Source organism: Mustela nigripes, chromosome 11 (assembly GCF_022355385.1).
Source record: "Mustela nigripes isolate SB6536 chromosome 11, MUSNIG.SB6536, whole genome shotgun sequence".
NCBI classification, from domain to species: Eukaryota; Metazoa; Chordata; class Mammalia; order Carnivora; family Mustelidae; genus Mustela; species Mustela nigripes.
The window spans coordinates 14618461-14640496 of record NC_081567.1 but is presented as its reverse complement, the minus strand read 5'-3'; the positions used below and the strand labels follow the sequence as shown (position 1 = coordinate 14640496).

The following is a 22036-nucleotide window of genomic DNA, read 5'->3' as shown; positions in this document are numbered from 1 at the left end:
AGGGCTACCGGATGGAGCAAGTGCAATCCTGGAAAAGTCAGAGCCTGCTTTGGAGACTAAGCCTCAAACCCAGAGAAGAGGGTTAACGCGGAAGGGAGATGGTAGGAAGTGCAGGAGTTCTTTAGGCCTGATAGCCTCACTGCTCTATGCAGTAAAAGCCAGACTGCCATTTGCTGGAAGGAGGAGCGATTTCCTGGGGTGCAGAGGGATCTTGGAGAGAATAATCAGATTGGAAATAGAAGAGGAAGCTGACTTAGATATTGACTGGTTTTACTGCGGTAAGCCTTTGCCACTCAGACAAATAGTCAATCACTGTACACCAGAAACCAGTATAATGTTATATGTCAATTACATCTCAATTTTTTAAAAAAGCGAGAGCTGACTCGAAGAGACCATGGACAGATGGCCCCGTGGCACTGTTAATCATGCATTTATAGGGTACCAGCTCACATGGTGATGGCACTCACCCAGAAGCAGAGCATGGAAGGCTGATGGGTTAATCTGGTGGACTTTGTCAGGTGCTGGAAGGGGAACACACAAAGGCATTCCTCAGGGAGATGCTTAGATACACAGGCCCTGGGTAGGCCAGGGGAGAAGACAAAACGTCAGGCTCCCAGCTCAGCCGGGAGCCTGCTTGAAATTCTCTCTCCTTCGCCCCCTGCCCCGCCCCCCATTCTCTCTCTCTCTAAAATAAATAGATCTTGAAAAAAAATAAAGTCTAAAAACAGCTAAAATTAAACTGCATTGCTTAGAGATGTAGACGAGAGTGGTCAAGCCTGGAAAACAAGGAAAGGGCTGTCAGAAAAGTGAGGATGATGGTGACCTCTGGGAGAACGGACGTGACCTCTGGGAGAACGGACGTGACCTGGGAGAACGGAGGTGACCTCTGGGAGAATGGACGTGATCCTCCGGAGGGAGGCCCCTGGAGCACGTGGGGCTGGCGCTGTCCGGCTCTCGACGGAGCTTCTGCTTTACACTCGCTCTTCACTACACACATACGGTTTTGCGTTTTTGTGTCGTGACTCCCCAGGAAAGAGAAGGCGGCACGGACTGATCCCGTATTTAGGAGGGGGCAGGGGTCCGGGGCGAGTCCGGACACGACCGGGCGCGCAGGCTCCGTGGGAAGCAGGCCTCGAGCTCGCGTTCGGCGCGTCTCTCCGGGAGACCCGGGCAGGAGCGGCGGCCGCTCGCGTCGGGCTTGCCGCTTGGTTTGCCCTCGGAGACGTGACCCCGGGGTCCGCACGGGCCTCTGCTCCTCACCCCGTCCCTCCCGACGGAGCCTCTCCCCGCGGCGCTCCGGTGGCCGGGCCCGGACGCCGCCGCCCGCCGACGGCCCTGCGGTGCGGGAAGGCGGCCCGGCCCTTCCCGCTCGTTGCGCAGGGCCCCGCCCGGGCCGCGGCCCCCGGAGCCCCGCCGCGCACGCGGGAGGACCGGAAACCCCGTTCCCGCGGGAAGCCCCGCCGCACGGCGGAGCGGGCAGGCGTCCTGGGTCCCCGGGCCGCCCTCTCACCGCTCCGCGCGGCTCTGCTTCCGGAGCCGGAGCCGCCCCGCCAGCCGTCGGTCCCGCGGCCTTCCCGGGCGGATTCCCGGGGCGGAACTCGGTTTCTCCGCGTCCGCGCTCTCCCTTCCCTGGTTCCTCCCGACTCACCCCGACGCGCGGGGAGCCCAGGCTCGGCCCCGCGGGCCCCGCGCTCCTCCGGCTCCTCGGCGGCCGCCGCCCCCCTCCCCTCCCGCACCTCAGCCGACTCCGCACCCTCCCGCCTCACCCTCCGCGTCCTCCCGCACCGCACACCCCATTGGCCTCCGCCCCTTGCCGCCGCGCCCACCCGCGCCTCCACCGCGGCGGCCCGCTCTCCCCGCCCCGGACTTCCCCGGCCCTCAGCGCCGCCCACAGACCCACGACCGGGCTGCGGGCCCCGCCTGCTCTCTCCAGCAAGGAGGCGCCGACCCCGACGCGGGCACCACCCTCGGAGCCAACGAGGAGAGCCCGCGTAGACGCGGCGGCCGCGCGCGCACCCGCCCTGCGCGCCGGGCGAGAGGGGCGGGCGGAGAGGGCGCGTCCGCTGGCCTGACGACCAATCAGGGCAGGGTGGGCCCGCAGCCCGGCTCCCAGTGGCCACTCAGGCGCAGGCCGACGCGCTGCCTGCTCTCGGACTGGACGAGCTTCCTGCCAATCAGAGGCGGAGCAAGAGGCGCGTCGGCCAATAGCGGGAGGCGGCCGGGTCAGGCCAGTGCCCGGCGGTGCGCGCGGTGGTCGGCGAGCCGCTCGGCGCGGAGGGAGTGGCCGCCCCCGGGCCCCCGCACCCCGCGCCCTCGGCCCCCCGGGCCCGCCCCTCGGCCGCGCCGCGTCATGCCCGGCGCCGCTCGGCGCTAGTGTCCGAGCCGCCGCCGCCCGCCCGCAGCCGCGCCCACTGTGCAGAGCCAGAGGGATGGTGGCAGTCACGGGGCGGGAGCCAGACAGCCGTCGCGCGGACGGTGCCATGTCCAGCTCCGACGCCGAGGACGACTTCGTGGAGCCGGCCACTCCGACGGCCACGCAGGCGGGGCACGCGCTGCCCCTGCTGCCCCAGGAGGTACCGGGGCCGGGGCGTGGGGAGGGGCGCAGGGGAGAAGCCGGGGCCCCGCAGAGCTGACCGCGGGGAGAGCTGACCGCGGGGCGTGAGCGGGGCTCGGCTGGGGTCCGAGGCCGGGCCGAGGGCGGCGCCCGAGGAGCTGCGCCTGCTCCCCCCGCCCCGGCCCAGCCCCCGCTCCCGGAATTCACGGGCCGCACCCCGCGGCCGGTCCTTAGAGCGACGGGGCCGGGGCCGGGGGAGGGCCGGGCGCCCCGAGAGCGGAGCGTCTGTCGGAAAGCCAGGAGGCGGCCCTCGCGGCGCCCAGACCTGCTGCCCCGCCGGCCGGTGCAGAGACGCGGCCCGCGGATCGGCGTGTCCGCCTCCGCCCGCCGGCCGCGGGGCTTTCCTCCCGCCCCCGTGCCGGGGCCCCTCCTGGCTGCGGGGGGGAGGCGCGGGGGGGGGGGGGGGAGAGGGAAGGTGGGGCCTCGCGGCGCGGCCGGACGGGACGAGGAGGAGCTGCGGCGGCGCTGCGGGAGGGAGGCCGGGGCGCGTGCAGGCCCGGGAGGGGGACAGCTCCGGGACGCGGGCCGGGGCGGGGGTGGCGGGTCCCCTCGGGACTGGAGGCTGCGCTCGCAGCATCCCGAAACGCCCGTGCCCACGAGCCAAACCCTGCGGGCATCTTCGCCCCCGGGGAAGGAAAGGCCGCGGCGGGGTCGTCTCTTGGGCACCGTCGCCGGGCGTGGTCTGCGAGCGGGAGCGCCGGACCCACGCCAGGCCCGCTGCCGGCTGTGGGGTCCGCACGCTGCTGGACCGCTCCCCTCGGCGCCCCGGTCTTCAGCTCCACGGAGCCAACCCGCGGCCTGGCAGGAGATGCCCTTGGAAGAGGCCCGAGAGCTCCAGAAGTGTGGAGTCCGTTATCCCGCCGCAGCGCGCCCTGGGCGCAGGGGCTGCGGAGCGCGTAGAAGGCACCTGCTGCCCTTCGGCTGCCGAGGGACGGGGTGACAGGGCACCCACCCAAGAACCGCACCCGCCTTTCTGTCCTGTCCTTCCCCACTCGCTCATCCAGGGCCTGTTTGGGTCCTCACTGCGCCCCGGACAGCGCGTGGGGCTCCGGGTAACTTTGACGGAGTGTGTTGCGGTCCTGCTGTGTTTCACCAAGAATTTGAAAACGTATTATTTCACTTATATGTGGAATCTACAAAACAAACACACGAACAGAGCATAAACCGACTCATAAACAGAGAACGAACCAGTGGTTCCCAGAGGGGAGGGGGTGGGAGGAGGGGCAGAGTGGCTGAAGGGACTGGGGGTGCCGGCTTCCAGTTCGAAATGAACAGGTCACTGGGATGAGGGGCACAGCGCAGGGAAGGTAGTCATCGACCCTGTAATAGTGGTATCTGATGGTAGCCGCCGAGTGGTGAGCATACTGTGCCCTATAGACCTGCCAGACCACTGTGCCCAACACCCCAGAACTAGCAACCTTGTGTGTCAGCTACACCTCAAAAAACGAGTGGGGAAAAGATGGAACTGGAAAGCTGGGGGAAAAGACTCTGCAGACAAAGGTACCCGGGAGCCTGAGAGATGTTATAATACTGAAAAGTATGCACTAGTGTAGAATTTTAGTTAAGCTGGAGGTTTGTGGGGGAAATTAGAGAGAACTGGCTTCATTTCTTTAAAAACAACAAGCAGTGAAAGATCCTCCTCCCCCCAGCGGGTGCTGAGCATTTTATCCAGAGCTGCTTTGGGCCATTCTGTACCATCATGCCCTGTTCTCCCCTTGCCCGTGCCTCCGGAACCTGAGCTGGACCAGGCACTGATCTCGCTCTATGGTTTAAATAGGAGAGAAGCAGTGAGGTAAAGCGAATGCGGGGTGGATGTCTGGAATGATCCACGACCACCTGGGAGCCCTGCTGTGGGTGGCCTCGTGGTTAGTGAATGAGATGCTGCCCTCAGGAAGCTTGGGTTCTAGAAAGGAGAGCGGATAAGAGTACGTAACAGCCAGCCTGCCCTGCGGCACGCCAGGCACTCCAGAGAGGAGAGCGTGGCACATGGTGGAGGCACAGTGGAGGGTGACTTGTTAGTTAACTCGGTCTTGGGGCCAAGCGGGGAACAAAAGGCAGAACACTCACAGGATCAGGAACCTTAAAGAGAAGCGTTTAGAATGAATGGATGCTGCTAACTTATATGGTGCCGTGGTGTGCATTAGACAAAGGGCACACAGCTGGGCTGGCAGATCACTGGGAGACAGGTGCCCTTGTGCAGTGAACAACACACACCACATTCAGGGCAATTGCATTAGCTAGATGGACAGAGGGAGACTGGGAAGAACATTCCGGACAGAGAAGACAGCATAAGCAAGGACATAAAAATGGTAAATTCATTCTAGAGCAGAGATAGTAGAACTGGGGTGGGGAGGCCTGATTGAATGGTATTGGGGAACAGTGGGGTCGACTTGGCAACTGAGGAGTGTGGGGGAAGGGGGCGACAGGAGAGCATTCAGAAAGACTCCCGTATTTTAGCCTTGGGTACCTGAGTGGTGCAGCACTGATGAGACCCAAGGAGACGCAGACAGAGCAGCCCCTGCTCTCATTCCCCAGTGCCTGGCTGAAAGTGCCGGTGGTTCCTTTCCAGTTTCCTGAGGTTGTCCCCCTTAACATTGGAGGGGCTCACTTCACCACACGTCTGTCCACCCTGCGGCGCTATGAGGACACCATGCTGGCGGCCATGTTCAGCGGGCGGCATTACATCCCCACCGACGCCGAGGGCCGGTACTTCATTGACCGGGATGGCACGCACTTTGGGTATGTTTATCCCTCTGTGATCAACTCTGTAGTCCGAGTAAGTGTCCTGGGCTTCAGTATGGGGCGTTAGTGTCTTCTACGGTACCTAGAAGAGGAGATCGCAAATGTGCTGCTGGAATTTAATAAATGTGTTTATTGAATGATATAAAAAGGCAGTTAGTTTCCCAGAGGAGATGAGGACAGCCCGAGAAATCCCAGGTGACACCCAGTGGCTGCATGTGGTGGAACAGCTTCTGTCCTGTGGAACTGAAGACCAGAAAGTTGTCATCTGTGTGGAATAGATGTGATCCCACCTGGAGGCGGGGGAGTTCCAACAGCTTCTTGCGGGAAATCCTCAGATTCGGATTCTGGGGCTCCACATCGCCATTAGGGAGGGACATGGTGTGTGACCATGTTGTCAGACTTCCTTCAATAGTTTAAAACAAATGAAAAAAAAAGGTGAGGGAAGCGCCAATATGTGATTGCCATCCTTTAATTTTGCCAAAAGAAGTCTTTACCAAAAAAACCCCCCAAAAACGAAAAAAACCACTTCAATTTTGACTGTCATTTTAATACTAAAACATGGAAAGACACAATCTCAAAAAAGAAAATAGCCCTTCGCAAGAAAGGATTTCTGACACCTCACACATAAACAGTTTAAAGACTTTATGTTTTAGTTTCCTTATTTGTGAAATGAGAAATAATTGTGGCTGCCTCGCAGGCCTGCCATGCCGATTACATAAGGAGCCTTTCTGTGACCTCTGGCCAGGTCCCTCCAGAGCATGTGGCGAAAGCTGTTTGGCCCTTCAGCCCAACTTTGGAATGCCTAGAGAACGAACATGGTTCTCGACCTTCAGCGGTTCTCGACTAGGGAGGCAGAAACTCTACAGCCACTACCTCTCCGTGCTGGCCTCTGATTCGGATTGCCCGCACTGGGAGAAAGGTCATTTTTATCCTCAGAAAGGAGCCTCTGGTCAAACAATTTACTCTGAACCATCTGGGTGTCCCCATTGGGCTGTCAGCTGCCTCCGATGCTGAGAAAACAAAGTGTCACATCACTCTGCAGAGCTATAAAAAGATTTTTGTTTGCAGGCTGTTTGGGGGAGGAAAGTGCTGGCCCCAGCTGGCAGCTCCCACAGTACTCTTAGCTGGGCCTTGCCCCGGGGTTATGTTTTTCAGAGCAGACCAAGGTTTGCTTAAGATCCTAGAGTGCTAATTTGGAAAGGGGTTGTGGGGAGGGGGAGCAGGGTTTGGCTCTAGGTTGATGTGCCTGTGCCCAGGTGGCCATAGCTGGAGAGGGGCAGAGGCAGGCAGGGGTGTGGCAGAAAGCAGGATATTGTAGCATTTCTCCTTGGGCTGCTGGACTCCCGTGGCCTATGACTCATCATCAGCAGATGAAGTTGCCTGAAGACTCAGATAAAATAGTGCAGGTGTTTAAGGCATTCGGTCAGGTACATTTCTCTGCTGGGGCGGCTCCTGTGCTCCCAGTACCCACCACGAAGGCTGCTTGATGAGTGAAACGCTTGGGACTGGAGTCTGACCACTGTGGATATGGGCGTGGAGTCAGGCAGGTCTGCATTTGGGCTCCTGCTAGCTGTGGCTCCTTGAGTAAGAGTGTTCTTTAACTTCTCCGAGCCCCTCTTTTTCCTCACTTATGAAATGGACCTAAAATGGAACTTACTGCACAATGTCATTGAAGTGATTCAGTGGGATAAGACATGGAGAATGACTGACACAGATCAGGACTTAGTTAGTGTTCGCTGGTGTTACGTCTTGGTCATAGACCACTACTGAGGCAACATCTTGATCTTGGGGTTTACTCACACGTCTTTACAGAAAAGACCTGCCCACACCTACCAGTGAAGGATCTGATTACTCTTAGCACTTAAAGAATCTGAAGATAGAATGAAAAGAACTGAGTTTTTATTTTAAGAAAATGCAGCATGTGATTCTATTCACCCAAGCACCAGTTTGTTCAGGTGTTGTGGGTAGTCGTTTGATGTGTTGGTAGCTACAGAATAAGACTGATGGCGAGGATGTAGAGAAGATGAGGAACCCTTGTACATTGCTGGTGAAAATGTAAAACGCTATGACCATTTTGTTAAGTGTGTACTTCACCTTACAAGTGAACAGTTCTGTGGCGCCTGGGTGGCTCAGTGGGTTAAGCCGCTGCCTTCGGCTCAGGTCATGATCTCGGAGTCCTGGGATCGAGTCCTGCATCGGGCTCTCTGCTCAGCGGGGAGCCTGCTTCCTCCTCTCTCTCTCTCTGCCTGCCTCTCTGCCTACTTGTTCTCTCTCTCTCTCTCTGTCAAATAAATAAATAAATAAATCTTTAAAAAACAAAACAAAACAAAAAAAACAAGTGAACAGTTCTACTCCTAATATATACCCCAGAGAAGTTGGTACGTGTGTCCCCAGGAAGTCTTACACAGGAATGTTCATAACAGCTTTACTCATAAGAGCCCCAAACTGGAACAACGCAACTGTCCATCAACAAGAAAATTGGTAAATAAACGACAGGCTATCCATTCAGTGCCGGGCCACCTCCTTTGTCACACATGACGTACGGAATGAGTCTCAGAAGCATTCTGTTGAAGGAGAGAAGATAAGCATAGAAGAGAACGTACTGTGTGCTTCCGCTTATATGGACGTCACGATGAGGCAGAAGTAGTCTTTGTTGATAGAAGAATTTGGGGCTTGAATGGGAAGAGGCAGAGGGAAACTTTAAGGAGATGGAATGTTCTGTATCTTGGTGGAGGTGGTGGTCATAATCAAACTGTACCTTGATTGTGTATTAACTATATCTTAATTTAAAAATCTAGATTAAGGAGCCCAGAAATCATATCTTTCCATTATTCCTATATATACCCAATAAAAACAACACCTAATAAAAATAAAAAATACACCTAATAGTAATTTTAATGGTAATGATGCTGATAATAACAGCTGCTAATGCATACTGAGGGCTTACCCAGTGCCAGGTATTTTCCAAGCACTTTTTATCTTTAAACTCACTGAATCCCTTGATCCTATTATGGCGTAGGGTTTTTGTTTTGTTTTGTTTTGTTTTTTTACAATTTTCCCTCATTTTACAGATGAGAAAATCAAGGCACAGAGAGGTTAGGTTCACTTACCCAAGATTATGCAGCTGGTAGTCTGGTTCCAGATTCTGTGCTCTAAGTACCATGTGTCACTGCCCAGGTCCATTAGCTCCTTCTCAGCACCTCTCTTTCCTTCCTGCTCAGAGATGTGCTGAATTTTCTGCGCTCGGGCGACCTGCCGCCCCGGGAACGTGTACGGGCTGTGTACAAAGAGGCCCAGTACTATGCCATCGGTCCTCTCCTGGAGCAGCTAGAGAACATGCAGCCTCTGAAGGGGGAGAAAGTGCGCCAGGCATTTCTGGGACTCATGCCCTATTACAAAGGTGAGGGGTCAACTGCCCAGGGTGGTCAAGGTGTGGGCAGGGAGGGTTGAAGGCGTCTGTCCGGGCCTAGGTCTTCACCAGAAGAGGCGGTCTGGGATCATCTGCATTGCTCAAGGTTGGAGAGACTTCTGCTTCCCTTTCTGCCCTCCCCTCCTGGTCACACTGGGACGATTCAGGTTAAATAGGACCCACTTGGCCTATGACATCATCAAATCCCATTTCAAAAGGATTATCCCCATTCCATCGTTTGGGTTTCCTTTTGCCACGGTGGTCCATGATCCCTGTTTAAGTCTGCATCCTTCATGAGCCCAGAGAGTCCCTGCCCCAGGATCTCGCTCCCCTGTTGGATCCTGCCTTCACTGGGGCTCTCTCTGTGTGCCCTGACCCTGCCTCGCCCACGCCCCAGCCTCCTGACCCTTGTCCCAGTGACGGGTGCCGTCTTCACCCCCACAGACCATTTGGAGCGGATCGTGGAGATTGCCCGGCTGCGTGCGGTACAGCGGAAGGCCCGCTTTGCCAAGCTCAAGGTCTGTGTCTTCAAGGAGGAGATGCCCATCACCCCCTACGAGTGTCCGCTTCTCAACTCCCTGCGCTTCGAGCGGAGCGAGAGCGATGGGCAGCTCTTTGAGCACCATTGCGAGGTGGATGTGTCTTTTGGGCCCTGGGAGGCTGTGGCTGATGTTTATGACCTACTGCACTGCCTGGTCACGGACCTCTCAGCCCAGGGCCTCGTCGTGGACCACCAGTGCATCGGGGTGTGTGACAAGCACCTCATCAACCACTACTACTGCAAGCGTCCCATCTATGAGTTCAAGATCACGTGGTGGTGAGTAGCCCTGCTAGGGACAGAGGCCTGTCAGGGAGGGCGTCTGTTCTCTATAGTGGCTCTGGGAGTAGGATCCTGAGAGGGGCACTAACTGCCCCAGACCCGCTGAGGTGAGGACCAAGTCCTGGGGCACAGCTGCGAGGGGTTGAAGGTCTCCTGGCAGCTCCAGCCTCCTGGCTGGGCCTTGAGGTCAGGCGTAGGGCTTGTGGCCCGGAGGGACTTGTACCCGCGCTCTCCTGACCTTTCCTCAGGGCACGGCAGTCTTTTCCTGAGGCTGATGGGGTCTGGCGAGCTGGGGCTGCACCAGGAAGTCCGGAGAGGTTTTGTCACTCTCCTGGTCTTGCAAGAGAGTTTCTGCCCTTTTTAGTGCCACGTTACCAACTACTACAGGCGTGATCCCTTCCTCAGCCCCGTTCGAGGGCCCCTTGCGTGTGCCTAGCACACAGGTATGAGCACAGATTGCTATGGGGGTTACCCAAGGACCTACCCCAAAGCCCCTGACTGAAGGAGAAGCATTTTCTCTCCCTCTTCCCCCAGGGATAGTTCCAGGCTTTGTTTTAGGATGTGGAGAGACTCTTCCTCCTGAAACATACTCTTCACCACCTTTTGGAGATGTAACCATAGTTGCCAAAGCCGTGCACCAGGTTGGCCTTAGAAGAGAGCACAATGTTTACAGCCCTGCCTTAGGGCCGCAGCTTCTCCTACCTTCCACCAACCTTCCTTGCTTGAAGGGTTATCTTCTCAGGGCTGTAATGCAGATTTCAGAGGTTCCTTTCGAAGATTCCCTGAGTCAAGCAGGCAGGTTGCATAGATCTGTTATCTTTGAGATGTAACATCCTTTCTGGAGGCTCAGAATATCTCTTTGGCTGCCATTTCATGTGTTAGCATCCGATTTGTGGTGAACCTCTGTAGATAGGAGCCCCTCTTTTAAACCCTGCTGCTTTACCCTGCTCACGTTCTCCTAGCAGAAGTGTCTGTTCTGAGGAAGCACACAAAGGCTTGGGTGGGAGGCACAGCTAGACCAGGAGCTGTAGGACAGTCGTAGCAAGCCTCCATCATGCTGTCCTCTCCACATCTCAGACAGAGAAAAAGATCCACAGGGTCCTGCTCCCAGTGCATTTTCTTCTTGCTCCCGTCTTCAGACCAGGGCAGTTAAGCAGGCTGTGGACACGCGTCTCCTGAAAGAAGAGCTGCGTGGCACCAGCAGTGGGAACGTAACATTCCTGTGCTGCATTAAGGGCTTCTCCCTGTGATCATGACTGTGCTTGACGGTCCTGGGTATTTGTTAGGGAGGTTTTTTTATATGTAAAACACGGGCAAGGACAGCCTCATTGGTCTCAGTCCTACAAGACCAGATTGATGGGGGAGCGGGAGGGGGAGCTGAAGACGTCTGCATCCTTCTGAGGAAGAGAAGGCCAAGTCCTGGGACCTCGCTGAACCCCTCAGTGGGGCAGTGACCTCCTGGCCCTCTGTGGAGCGGGTTAGGGGCGCAGTTTTGCACTCCACGTCATGTGGTGGAACAGAGGTCCACACGGGGTTCTAAGAGGAAGGTAAAGTCAGCTGTTGAGGTTCTGAGGTATGTGTTCTCTCCGTTGTTCTCATCCACGAATGAATCATCGCTGTTCTGGAGTTGATGTCCCTGCCTAAAGCTTACTCCGACAACTCGGCTCTTGTCTTGTTCTAATAGAAGTCCTTCACTGAATTTGCTCCGATCGGTGTTACTGCCTAACGCAAACTCATTTTTGGACAGACACTGAGGCAAGCTCTTCGGGAGAAAGCTGGTGTGAGTAGAAAGGAGATCATTAATCCCAGTGCTTTCGGTTATCTGGCCTTGGCTCCTTCTCGTTGCCACCGCTGGCCCAGGGCATCACAGTATTTTGGTTAGAGTCCAAACATGGAAGACAGAGCGACTGGTAGGCTCAAATGTAAGTTTGCTCAAAGATAGGCCTGAACACTAGCTTAGGGCTACATGAATGCTGCAGGAGGACACTGTCCCCAGGCCCCTTGGACCATCTGGCCCTGTGTTGTCCTCACAGTGGTGTACTCTGTGCCGCTGTGGGAGAGACAAGGCTCTGGGCCAGTAGACCAGGCAGAGCAGGGATACTGGCAGCCAGCTTCGAGCTCTTTTCAAACGAAGTAAAAGAATTCAGTGGCCCAGTTTGGCCCTTCTCTGATGAGAAGCCAAGGCCAAGATGAAAAGTGCTTTTGGATGTGGTGGTTTGTGATAATGGCCTCCAGATAAAGGTCGTATCTGAGGAAGTGACTTTTCCCAGTTGGATCCCTTCTCAAGTCTAAATGGTCAGGTCTAGAGCATACGAAAGGTTGGGTTAGCAAGGAGGGCTCCGAGGGGTGAATGCTTGTTCCCGATCCAGGGGGGTACGTTTGCATGGAATTCTTGTGCGTAATATTGATGGGTTAAACCAAGTGCCTGCCTTTGGAGCTTCCGTTATGTTTGACTTTGGGCACCTTTCTCCCCGGTGTTGTGCTCGCTGGCTGGGAAGGTGAAAGTTTTAGGGGATAGGGTTGTATGGTGCAATAGCAGCCGTGACAAAATTCCGCAAAAATGAAAAACTTAATGGCAACAAATGAGATCGAAACAAAACCACAACGAAACATGACAGCATGCCAGATGGAGGAGCTCTTTGGGTAACTCTCTAAATAGAAGAGAGAGACGAATCGCCAGCATCCTTACTCTACCTCTGGGGTAACTCACGAGGCTGTCCATTGCCCATCCTGTGCAGAGAGTCAGCTGTGCTCTGAAAGTTTCTGTTCTTTCTTCCTGGGGCTTAGGGTGTTCTGGAGGCTGTCGGAGCCTTGTGCCTCAGGCGGGTCAGGTGACACAACCTTCCTGCTCTGGGTTGCTTGTTGGGGGACTAGAAGAATGACATTTGCAAGCCACAAAGTGGGGTGAGCCTCAGTGTGCAACCTTGGTCCAAGCCGGATCCTGAAGAGGTTAAGACAAATGACAGCAGCAACAGAACAAAACTGCTTCACTGAGCATTTTGATCCCAGGTAGAATTTTACCTCTACCTGGGATCTGTCCGTATTTGATTCCAAGTGATTAAGCTTTCTTAGGTACCTTTCACTGGGGCTCGTTCATGAAGGCAGTGCCTGCCTTGTGATCCTTGAAAGAGGGGGGCTTTATTCATCAGAAGCCGGAGCGTGGGGACGTGGGGTGAAAGAGGCACTTTTTGGAACTCTGGAAGAAACGTCTATGTATGCATATGTTAACGGGGAGACGGGTGGGTTGGCAGGGGTTGAGGAGGTGGGAACAAAGACTGGGTGTAGGAACCCGTTGCCTCTGGAGCATGGGAAGTCACCTGCGCCCACGGCCTGCCTTCTGTGTGGTGGTGGGTGTGTGTACACAGTATAACACCTCCTGTGTTCATTCGCTGCCTGTCTGTAAGCGCTTTGGTGCATGGAGCCCCAGGACCCGCACGTGGCATTAAAGTGAAGAATTAGAACCTGGGTGCTGTGCCTTTCTTTTCTAGGGACTTACTCTCATCTCTCCTCTGCCCTCACGGTGCTGGCAAACAATGTCTTGATTTCTCCTTGAAATGTGGTGTGTTTGGGGACGCGCAACCACGTAAACTAGGCTCTTTTCCTGAGCTCGGCAGCTGAACTTCTGCCCTGGCTTGAAGTAAGAGGGACGTGGGCCCCGTGAAGGCCGTTCTGCAGTTACTCTAGCCTTGTCTCTGTTCCAGGTAGGAGTGTGCCCACCCAGTCTAGGCACAGAGCTCTCCCCTCTCGTGTGGAGAGGTCTCCAGGGGAAGAAGATACCACAGGTGCGCAGTCACTGTGTAGCTCCCAGCCACGTCAGGTGGTTCCGAAAGGAATCCCTTCTGTCATTCACCACTTCTTTCAAGGGAGAGAGAAATGGCTCTAAGCTTATGTGGGCCTCAGTGGTTAAGACCGGTCCTTGAGGAAAATGGACTTGAGTTGTTCTTCCTCTGGAAGCAGAGTTGGACACCTTCCTGGCTAATGAGTGTCCTCATCAAGATGTCCCTTGGAGTCACTCCATGAATTAACCCAGAAAGGTGAGTCCTGACGTGCTGGGGAGCTGTGCCGCCCTCCAACTGCTTCCTTAAATCTCCGATGATTCTGACTTTTAAAGCACTGCATCACCTGCGCCAAGTATGTCCCTGACCTACTTACTGTGCACACAACCACAGGGTAACAATACACCAATAATACTTAACGAGTGGGAAACTGAAGCTCGCAGAGCTGTAATTTCCTCAAAGGCAGGCGGCTAGTAAGTGGAAGTCAGGATTCTGAGGGCCCTTTTCCGAAATCCTCGCAGGTGTTCAGTGGGGCCCTCCCTTCTTGACAGCTCAGTGTCCCACCTCTCGGGCTTAGGGCTTCACCCTGCTCACCCTGTGAAAATTTGACAGGCAGATGCTCTGGAAGGAATGTTAGAAAGACTTTCTTTGATGTGTAGGTTTTAAGTAATCCCAGCTCGGGTCCCCAGTGTACTACCCTTCTGAGTGAGAGACGCGCGTTCACTAGGTGGAGAAGGGCCCCGCCTGTGGGCAGTGATGGACGCAAGTAAGGGTCGCCGCCTGGCCTGTAGGTGTGAGATGATCTGGGGCGGCTGAGTTAGACTCCTGCAGCCCTCGGGCCTAGCCACACAGATGTGCAGCCTGGCCACGTGGGGAAGGATGCCCCTGGCCTCAGGAGAAGAACTGAATGTAAGGCTTTTTCGTTTAGCTTAGGGCATCTTGTGTGCCTGGCTTGGGTTTTTTGCCCTTAGGCTCTGGGCCTGTTTGTTCCTTTGTCATCATTTTGGAGATGACCTCGTAGCTAGCTTCACTAACTTTTCCTTTTGATCTGTTTCACTTACAGCATGTTTCTTTCACTTTTGTTTACTTATCTTTAACTTCCTATCATTTGATTCCTTACCATTTTGTTTTTCCCGTCATGTGTTTTAGTGTTCTCCATTTTTTAAAAAATTATTTATTTATTTATTTGACACAGAGAGAGAGAGAGACAGATCACAAGCAGGCAGAGAGGCAGGCAGAGAGAGAGGAGGAAGCAGGCTCCCCACTGAGCAGAGAGCCCGATGCGGGGCTCGATCCCAGGCCCCTGAGATCATGACCTGAGCCGAAGGCAGTGGCTTTAACCCACTGAGCCACCCAGGCGCCCCTAGTGTTCTCCATTTTTTTAAACATAATTTTAAACTTTATATCTAACATAACTTTAAAATAAAGCCCCTATATGAATAGGATGCTAATGAAGGTAGTTCTTGTTCTGAGCACGGGTAATGATATGCCTTTTTTTCCCTCCTCCAGTCATTTCTACAGTGATCTTATTAGCCGTGAACATTAGGTATCTCATTTTTCCCTTAGATGAATATCTACTTCTGAAGTCTAAAGGCAAGGAGAAACTGACAGTTATTACAAAAGCCATAGATCTGGGTTATCTATTACATCCGATGGCAGAGCTCTTCCCTCCCCCTCCAGAATGCCACCGTCCCCCATATACACACAGTAACAGTAAGTTCAGACTTAGGAACAAGGCAGTCCCAGTCCCGACTGCTGAGGACTTCTTCCTTCATACGCTTGTTCTTCCCGAGCAGTGACATGATCTAAATATCCTGGGATTCCACCACCTCCAGCCACCTGGAATTCAGTGGAAACGGGACTGTCGTGCACCAGGAAGAAGTCTGACTCAACTGCAGGGAAGACTTTGAACCGTCTTGAACCATCCAGAAGTACTTCATAGAAGGGACCCGTAATCAGATTGTGATGTACCTTTTCTGCCCTTCTGTGATTTCAGTGGCAACCTGAATCACCCTTCCACAAACCATGACTTTTAGAAGATTCTCCTAATGTATTACAGACCCTGGGTTTTTTCCTGTGTCATGTGATTGTGGCAGGTGGCCTAGCTCCAGTAGATCTTTTGAATAGATGGATACATACTTCTCCTTTATTAAGGAAAAATTAAGAAATAGAAACCCAAAGCACCACAAAACTTAAGAGCTTGATCTCCATTAAAAGAAATTAATCAGTTAAGAGTTGAATTGAAATCCTTATACCTCTATTATGTTTGTAGGTGGGTTGGATGGTATCATCAGGCTTAAGTCCTAAGAACGTGTATCACCTTCTGTAAATGCCATTAGTGTGTTTATTAGTGTGAGTTCCAGCATTACATCCTTGCCTTCAGCTCTGTCTCAGCTTGCACTGTCCTGAGGACCCATCTGTTCATGCACCCATCTGTCGTGGGTGCCTACTGTCCCCACTCTCCCTGCGTCATCACCACCCCCCACCCCCACCACTTACGACTGCCCTGTCTTTGGCATTTTAAAGCTGGTTTGCCACTTCTGGCTGTACCTCATCCAGCATTTGGTAGCCAGCCCTGGTGGTGATGTTCCGTCCAGCAGTGTCCCCCACTGCTTCTCAGGCAGGTAGGTGCTCTTTGCACCAAGGTCCCAGACTTTCCGTTTCAGCTTTCTCACCTGGCCTGCTAGGATTTGAAGAGCATTTTCAGCCCTTCTCTCTAAGTTCCGTGTCTACCGTGACTGCTTCCGCAATGGCAGCAGATTCTGGCAAGGCCCCACCAGACAGGTAAGTTAGCTTCACCCTCCTCTACCCTTGGAAGGGATAATCACCATACTTTTCCCAGAAACTGCATTCACCAAGAGCTTCCTAACAAAAATAGGGACTTCCCTGGTCAGCTGACCACATCACTGATGGCCGAAATGAGGATGGCGTTATTCACTTGGCACTCCCAGAAAGTCAAGGCAGCGTATATCTGCCTCCAGCATATTCAGGAAATGTTCTACCCAACTGCCTGATTGTATACTTCTAAATAAAGCTCTGTCTGGAAATTCCCGCTGGTTCAGAGAGGTAGGATGTTGAGGAGTACTGTTTATAGTCACCTACTGGAATGTTCCACCACTTACACTGGCTGGGCGTTTAGCCTGGAGGATTCCACAGACATGGGGTTTACTGCCTGGTTTCGAATCCTGTCAGCACTGTGTTCTGCTGGGATGACAATCCTGACCCCTTGATGGCAGCAGCAGCCCTGGGATAACCTGCAGTTGTGGATTGAGATCCAGAGGTGGGATTTCCAGAAAGTTCAACCAAGGTATCCTCATGATAATGTATAAGAAAGTGATGTTTCTGGGGAGGGGGGAAAAAAAAGTGATGTTTCTTAGGTGGAAGGTTCTCCAGATGCTCAACTACCCCACAGTTTTGGGGGTTTATAGGCAGTAGTCATTCGGTCATGTTCCTCCACTTCTTCACATGGCCATCCTGCCTTTTTAGGATGCAGTTTGAGCTGACCCCTTGCTAAGGACCCAGAATTCCAGTAGCTGAAAACCCTGTACATCTTTTCTCCTATCATGGTCTTAAGCAACCCAGACACACTTCAGTGCCTTGGCAGGGATCACGGAGGCACAAGCATGGGCAGCCTCTGTCCCCTGTTTCCCCATGTCCACGATACTGGCACTGGCAGGCCGACAACCCTTGTAGGTGTGAGAGTTGCAATAAGACCAACAGATTCAAGGTCTAGAGGCGGCACTGAGGAAGCCCTTTGGGGATGTCTGTCTGCAGGCACCCGGAGTACTCAAGGTGAGACTGGGAGCTTGTTCCCCATAGTGCAGCAGGATGTGTTTTTCAAACATTTTGGCTTCTGAAGATACTGCGAACATGCACAAGAGCCCGAGAAGGAGGCCAGCTATCCCACGTGCCTTGATATCTCATGCATTCAAAATGGAAAATAACAGACTTCTTGGGACCTTCTGACACAGCAGTATGTGCTGCTTCCTTCTTCGGTGAGCGTTCCCGAACTGCATGGAGTCATTTGTATTAGTCAAGACAAAACAAAAAAGTAGCAATTGAACAATTTCTATCTTTAATGTAAGTTAGCTTAATCATAGTTGCATTGTAATAACGAGGGGCTGGTTCACAAACAGCAGTGAGAACTAGAGAGAACGTGGAAAGACCACATAGAGGAAGCGCCACCCAGGACTGAGACGGGATCCAAGGAAGAACAGCCCCTTCCCCAGAGCTGGTATCAGACCTTTTTGGAGAGGGCAGAGCCGTGGTTTACTGAATGGCAGGGAAGTCATCGGGTGCTATGCTTGGTGAAACTTGCTGGAAATCCTAACTCTAGGACGCTGGGAAAATCTCTTCAGGGAGGTGTTTTATCAGAGGCACTCCACTACAAAGCCACCCAAGGTGAGTGCTGGGGAAAGCTGCTGGCCTCTTTGTGCTGCTGGCGACCACGCACTGCAAGAGCTGCGTGCCGGAGAAGCTGTGCTGGGGCAATCACACCAGAACCAGAAAGGGAAGTACCTTTCCTCTTGGTAGGATGTCCCTGATATCCTCTGCTAATGAAGTTTAATATCCCGTTAATTGGCAAAGGAAAAAATATTCAAAAGTCCCAATCCAATTCTGCAGAGCCAACGAAGGATGAATATGGAGCTAAGAGGCAATCAATAACTGGCATCTTTTGGGGCGCCTGGGTGGCCCAGTGGGTTAAGCCGCTGCCTTCGGCTCAGGTCATGATCTCAGGGTCCTGGGATCGAGTCCCGCATCGGGCTCTCTGCTCAGCAGGGAGCCTGCTTCCTCCTCTCTCTCTCTGCCTATCTCTCTGCCTGCTTGTGATTTCTCTCTGTCAAACAAATAAATAAAATCTTTAAAAAAAAAAAAAAAAAAAACTGGCATCTTTTTTTTTTTTTTAAAGATTTTATTTATTTATTTGAGAGCACATGAGAGGGGAGAAGGTCAGAGGGAGAAGCAGACTCCCCATGGAGCCGGGAGCCCAATGTGGGACTCGATCCCGGGACTCCAGGATCATGACCTGAGCCGAAGGCAGTCGTCCAACCAACTGAGCCACCCAGGCGCCCCCTGGCATCTTTTTTTAAAAGATTTTATTTATGTGAGAGAGCGTGCGGGGGCGGGGGGGGGAGCAGAGTGGGGAGAAGCAGGCTTCTCACCAACCAGGGAGCCTGATGCGGGACTCAATCCCAGGATCCTGGGACCATGACCTTACCTGAAGGCAGATGCTGAAGTGACTAAGCCACCCAGGTGCCCCAATAACTGGCATTACTATATGCTGGTGACTCCCAAATTTATACTCCTGCCCAGGCCTCTTTCCTCAGCCTTGAATTGTATGCCCAGTAACCAGATAAATACCGCTACCTCAGGGTCGGTTAGCCATCTCAAGCCTCACGTATCCAAATGGAATTCTTCATTTCCTCTTCCACCCCAACATCCTGATTCTATCTTTTCTATCTCGGGAAATGCCACCGCCATTCATCCAGTCAACGAAACCTGAGAATCGTCTTTAACACTCCTCCTTAACGCACCTTCTAGTGCAATCCATCACCAAGTCTTGAATATATCTTCAGGATGGATCTTGAAAACGTCAAAAATTCACCTGTCTGAATCACCATTGTCTCTCAATCTGTGTTACTACAAGGGCTACTTCGCTTAATTTGGCCCCTGATTACCCCACCAATCTATTCTTCAAAATAGTCTTGAAGGGTCTGATGAGATCCTACAGCACGCTCACTTAAAACCCTTCACTTTTACAACGGGCTTGTAAGGTCCTACCAGGTTTGATCTGGGTCCTATGCACCCCAGCCTCCTCTCACCACCCTGCTCCTTCTTTTCCCATCTCTGCTCTGGCCTTTTTTTCACTTCCTGCCTCAGGTTTTTGTGACTGTCATTCCCTCTCCCAGGAATGCCCTTCCCCCAACCCTTCTCATGGGCTGGCTCACTTTCCTATTTTATGTTCAAATGTCATATAACAGCTCAAATGTCACATAGTAAATGGGACCTCTGATCATGCCATCTAAAGCGCACTTTCATTACTATCTATCACGTCACCTGATTTATTTCCTTTATAACATTTATTACCAATAGTAATTATCTTGTTACGTCTGTATTTCCTTTTAAATAAGCTCCCTGAAGGCAGAGATGTTGCCTCTATTGTGCATGACATTTACAGCCCTATGCAGCCCCATGACCCCAAGATCACAGCCTGAGCCAAAACCAAGAGTCGGAGGCTCAACCGACTGAGCCACCAAGGTGCCCTAGAAAGTTCTTAATTATAGTAAAATGTCAGCTAACAAATATAAAGGAAAGGATGGGGTTTGGAAAAATACATTTAGCAATGGTCAAATTTATAACTGACTTAGACAAGAATCATCAATGGATTCTAAAACTGATGAGCTGTTGAAGAAAAACAGGATCTAACATAGTCTCAAAGTGGTTCCCTACAAATAACTAATTACGAAGGTAAAAACAGTAACTTGACAGTGTAAACATCTGAAAGTTTCCTCATGAGTCACGTAACCAAAGTCAGCATTAGCCGAAAGGCCTGTCCTGAGAAAGACACATTATTTATATGATTTCTCTGCCAAAATGAATAACCTGAATCTAATCATGAGAAGACATTAGACAAACCCAACTTGAAGGACATTCTTTAGATTGACCATCTTCCACTTTTCAAAAATTTCAAGAACTTGAAAGACAAATAAAAATGGAAGAACTATTCCAGATTAAAGGAGACATGACAATTAAATGATCCTGAATTAGATTTGGGACCAGGAAAAGCAATAGCTATAAAGGCCTTTCTTGGGAAAATTGATGAAAACTGAGTAAGGGGTGTAGATTAAGCAGTAGGATTTTATCAATGTTAATTTCCTTTTTTTTTTTTTTTTTTTTTTTTTTTTTAATGATTCTGCTTTGGTTTTCTAAGAGGGTATCTTTCGTCTATGGCCGTGCCACCCCAAATGCACCTGATCTCATCTAAGAGGGTATCTTTGTTTTTAGGAAATACACACTGAAATATACAGAAGTCAAGAAGCATGATTCTGCAATTTAGTTGCATTCTTCAGGAAAACTGTGTGCATGTGTGTAGGGAGAGACTGAACAAATGATAAAGCAAATGGGGCAAATATACAAATTCAAGAAGCTTAAAAAACTCCAAGTGAGATAAAGTCAAAGAGATCCACACCAAGAAACATAATCAAACTGTAGAAAGCCAAAGAAAAAAGAATCCTGAAAGCAGCGAGTTGCGAGAACAAATTCATCACATAAAAGGGATCCCCAAAAGAATATAAACGGTTTCTTACCAGGAACTGTGGAGGGTAGAAAGCAGTGCGTTGACATATTTGAAGAGTTGTAGAAAGCAGTGTGTTGACATATTTGAAGAGTTGAAAGAAAAACCTGTCAACCAAGAATTCTGTATCTGGGGGTGCCTGGGTGGTACAGTCAGTTAAGCATCCAGTCTTGGTTTTGACTCAGGTCGTGATCTCAGGATCATGAGACTGAGCTCCTCACTGGGCTCCGTCCTCAGCATGGAGTCTGCTTGAGATTCTCACTCCCTCTCCATCGGCCCCTCCTTCTCTCTCTAAAATAAATTATTTTTTAAAATAATTAATTAAAAAAAAATATTACATCTGGCAAAACTCCTCTTCAAGAATGAAGGAGAAATAAGACATCCCCAGATAAACAAAAGCTAAGGGAATTTGTTACTGGTGGACCTGCACTGTAAGAAATGCCCAAAGGAATCCTTCAGATTGAAAAGCAAATGACACGAGACAGTAAATTGAAGCTACATGAAGAAATAACACTGGGAAAGGTAAATACCTAGGTAAATGTAAAAGCCAGTGTTGGGGTGCTTGGGTAGCTCAGTCAGTCAGTTGAGCATCTGACTTCAGCTCAGATCACAATCTCAAGCTCCTAGGGTCCAGCTCTGCATCAGGCTCCCTGCTCAGCAGGCTCCTCTGCCCTTTCCTCTGCTCATCCTAAAATCTTTAAAATAAATAAAATAATTTATTTTATTTATTTTAAAGATTTTATTTATTTATTTATTTGACAGAGAGAGAAATCACAGTAGACAGAGAGGCAGGCAGAGAGAGAGAGGGAAGCAGGCTCCTCCCCGCTGAGCAGAGCCCGATGTGGGGCTCGATCCCAGGACCCTGAGATCATGACCTGAGCCGAAGGCAGCAGCTTAACCCACTGAGCCACCCAGGCGCCCCTATTTTATTTTTTAATCCAAGAGAGAGAACAAGCACAAGCAGAGGGAGAAGCAGGCTCCCCACTGAGCAAGGAGCCCAATGTGGAACTCAATCCCAGGACATTAGGATCATGACGTGAGCTGAGGGCAGCTGGTTAACCAGCTGAGCCACCCGGGTGTCCCTAAATAAAATCTTTTTTAAAAGACTTTTCCTATATGATTTAAAAGGCACAAACATAAATCATTAATTGTAAACCTGTGTTAACAGGCATATAATTTTTTTTTTTTTAAAGATTTTATTTATTTATTTGACAGAGAGAAATCACAAGTAGATGGAGAGGCAGGCAGAGAGAGAGAGAGGGAAGCAGGCTCCCTGCTGAGCAGAGAGCCCGATGCGGGACTCGATCCCAGGACCTTGAGATCATGACCTGAGCCGAAGGCAGCGGCTTAACCCACTGAGCCACCCAGGCGCCCCCCAGGC

General features: G+C 52.0%; 1 protein-coding gene across 8 annotated transcripts in view; it reads left to right on the top strand.

Annotated features, from left to right (window-relative positions):
* The first annotated feature begins 2334 nt into the window (after window positions 1–2334).
* The window catches only part of KCTD7 (potassium channel tetramerization domain containing 7), a 23519-nt gene continuing 3817 nt past the window's right edge, over window positions 2335–22036 (top strand). The window contains exons 1-6 of one of the 8 annotated variants that reach the window (XR_009406959.1): window positions 2335–2573; window positions 5184–5353; window positions 8578–8756; window positions 9210–9582; window positions 13291–13619; window positions 15158–15593. Coding sequence is in view for 5 of the 8 variants with exons in the window: in XM_059414757.1 (XP_059270740.1) it covers window positions 2430–2573; window positions 5184–5353; window positions 8578–8756; window positions 9210–9582; window positions 10120–10168 (915 nt within the window). In the remaining 3 variants the exon portion in view is untranslated. Of the gene's footprint in view, window positions 2574–5183; window positions 5354–8577; window positions 8757–9209; window positions 9583–10119; window positions 13047–13286; window positions 13620–15157; window positions 15594–22036 lie in introns of those variants that run through there. The other 7 variants (XR_009406960.1, XR_009406961.1, XM_059414757.1 and 4 more) reach the window with 7 other exon arrangements.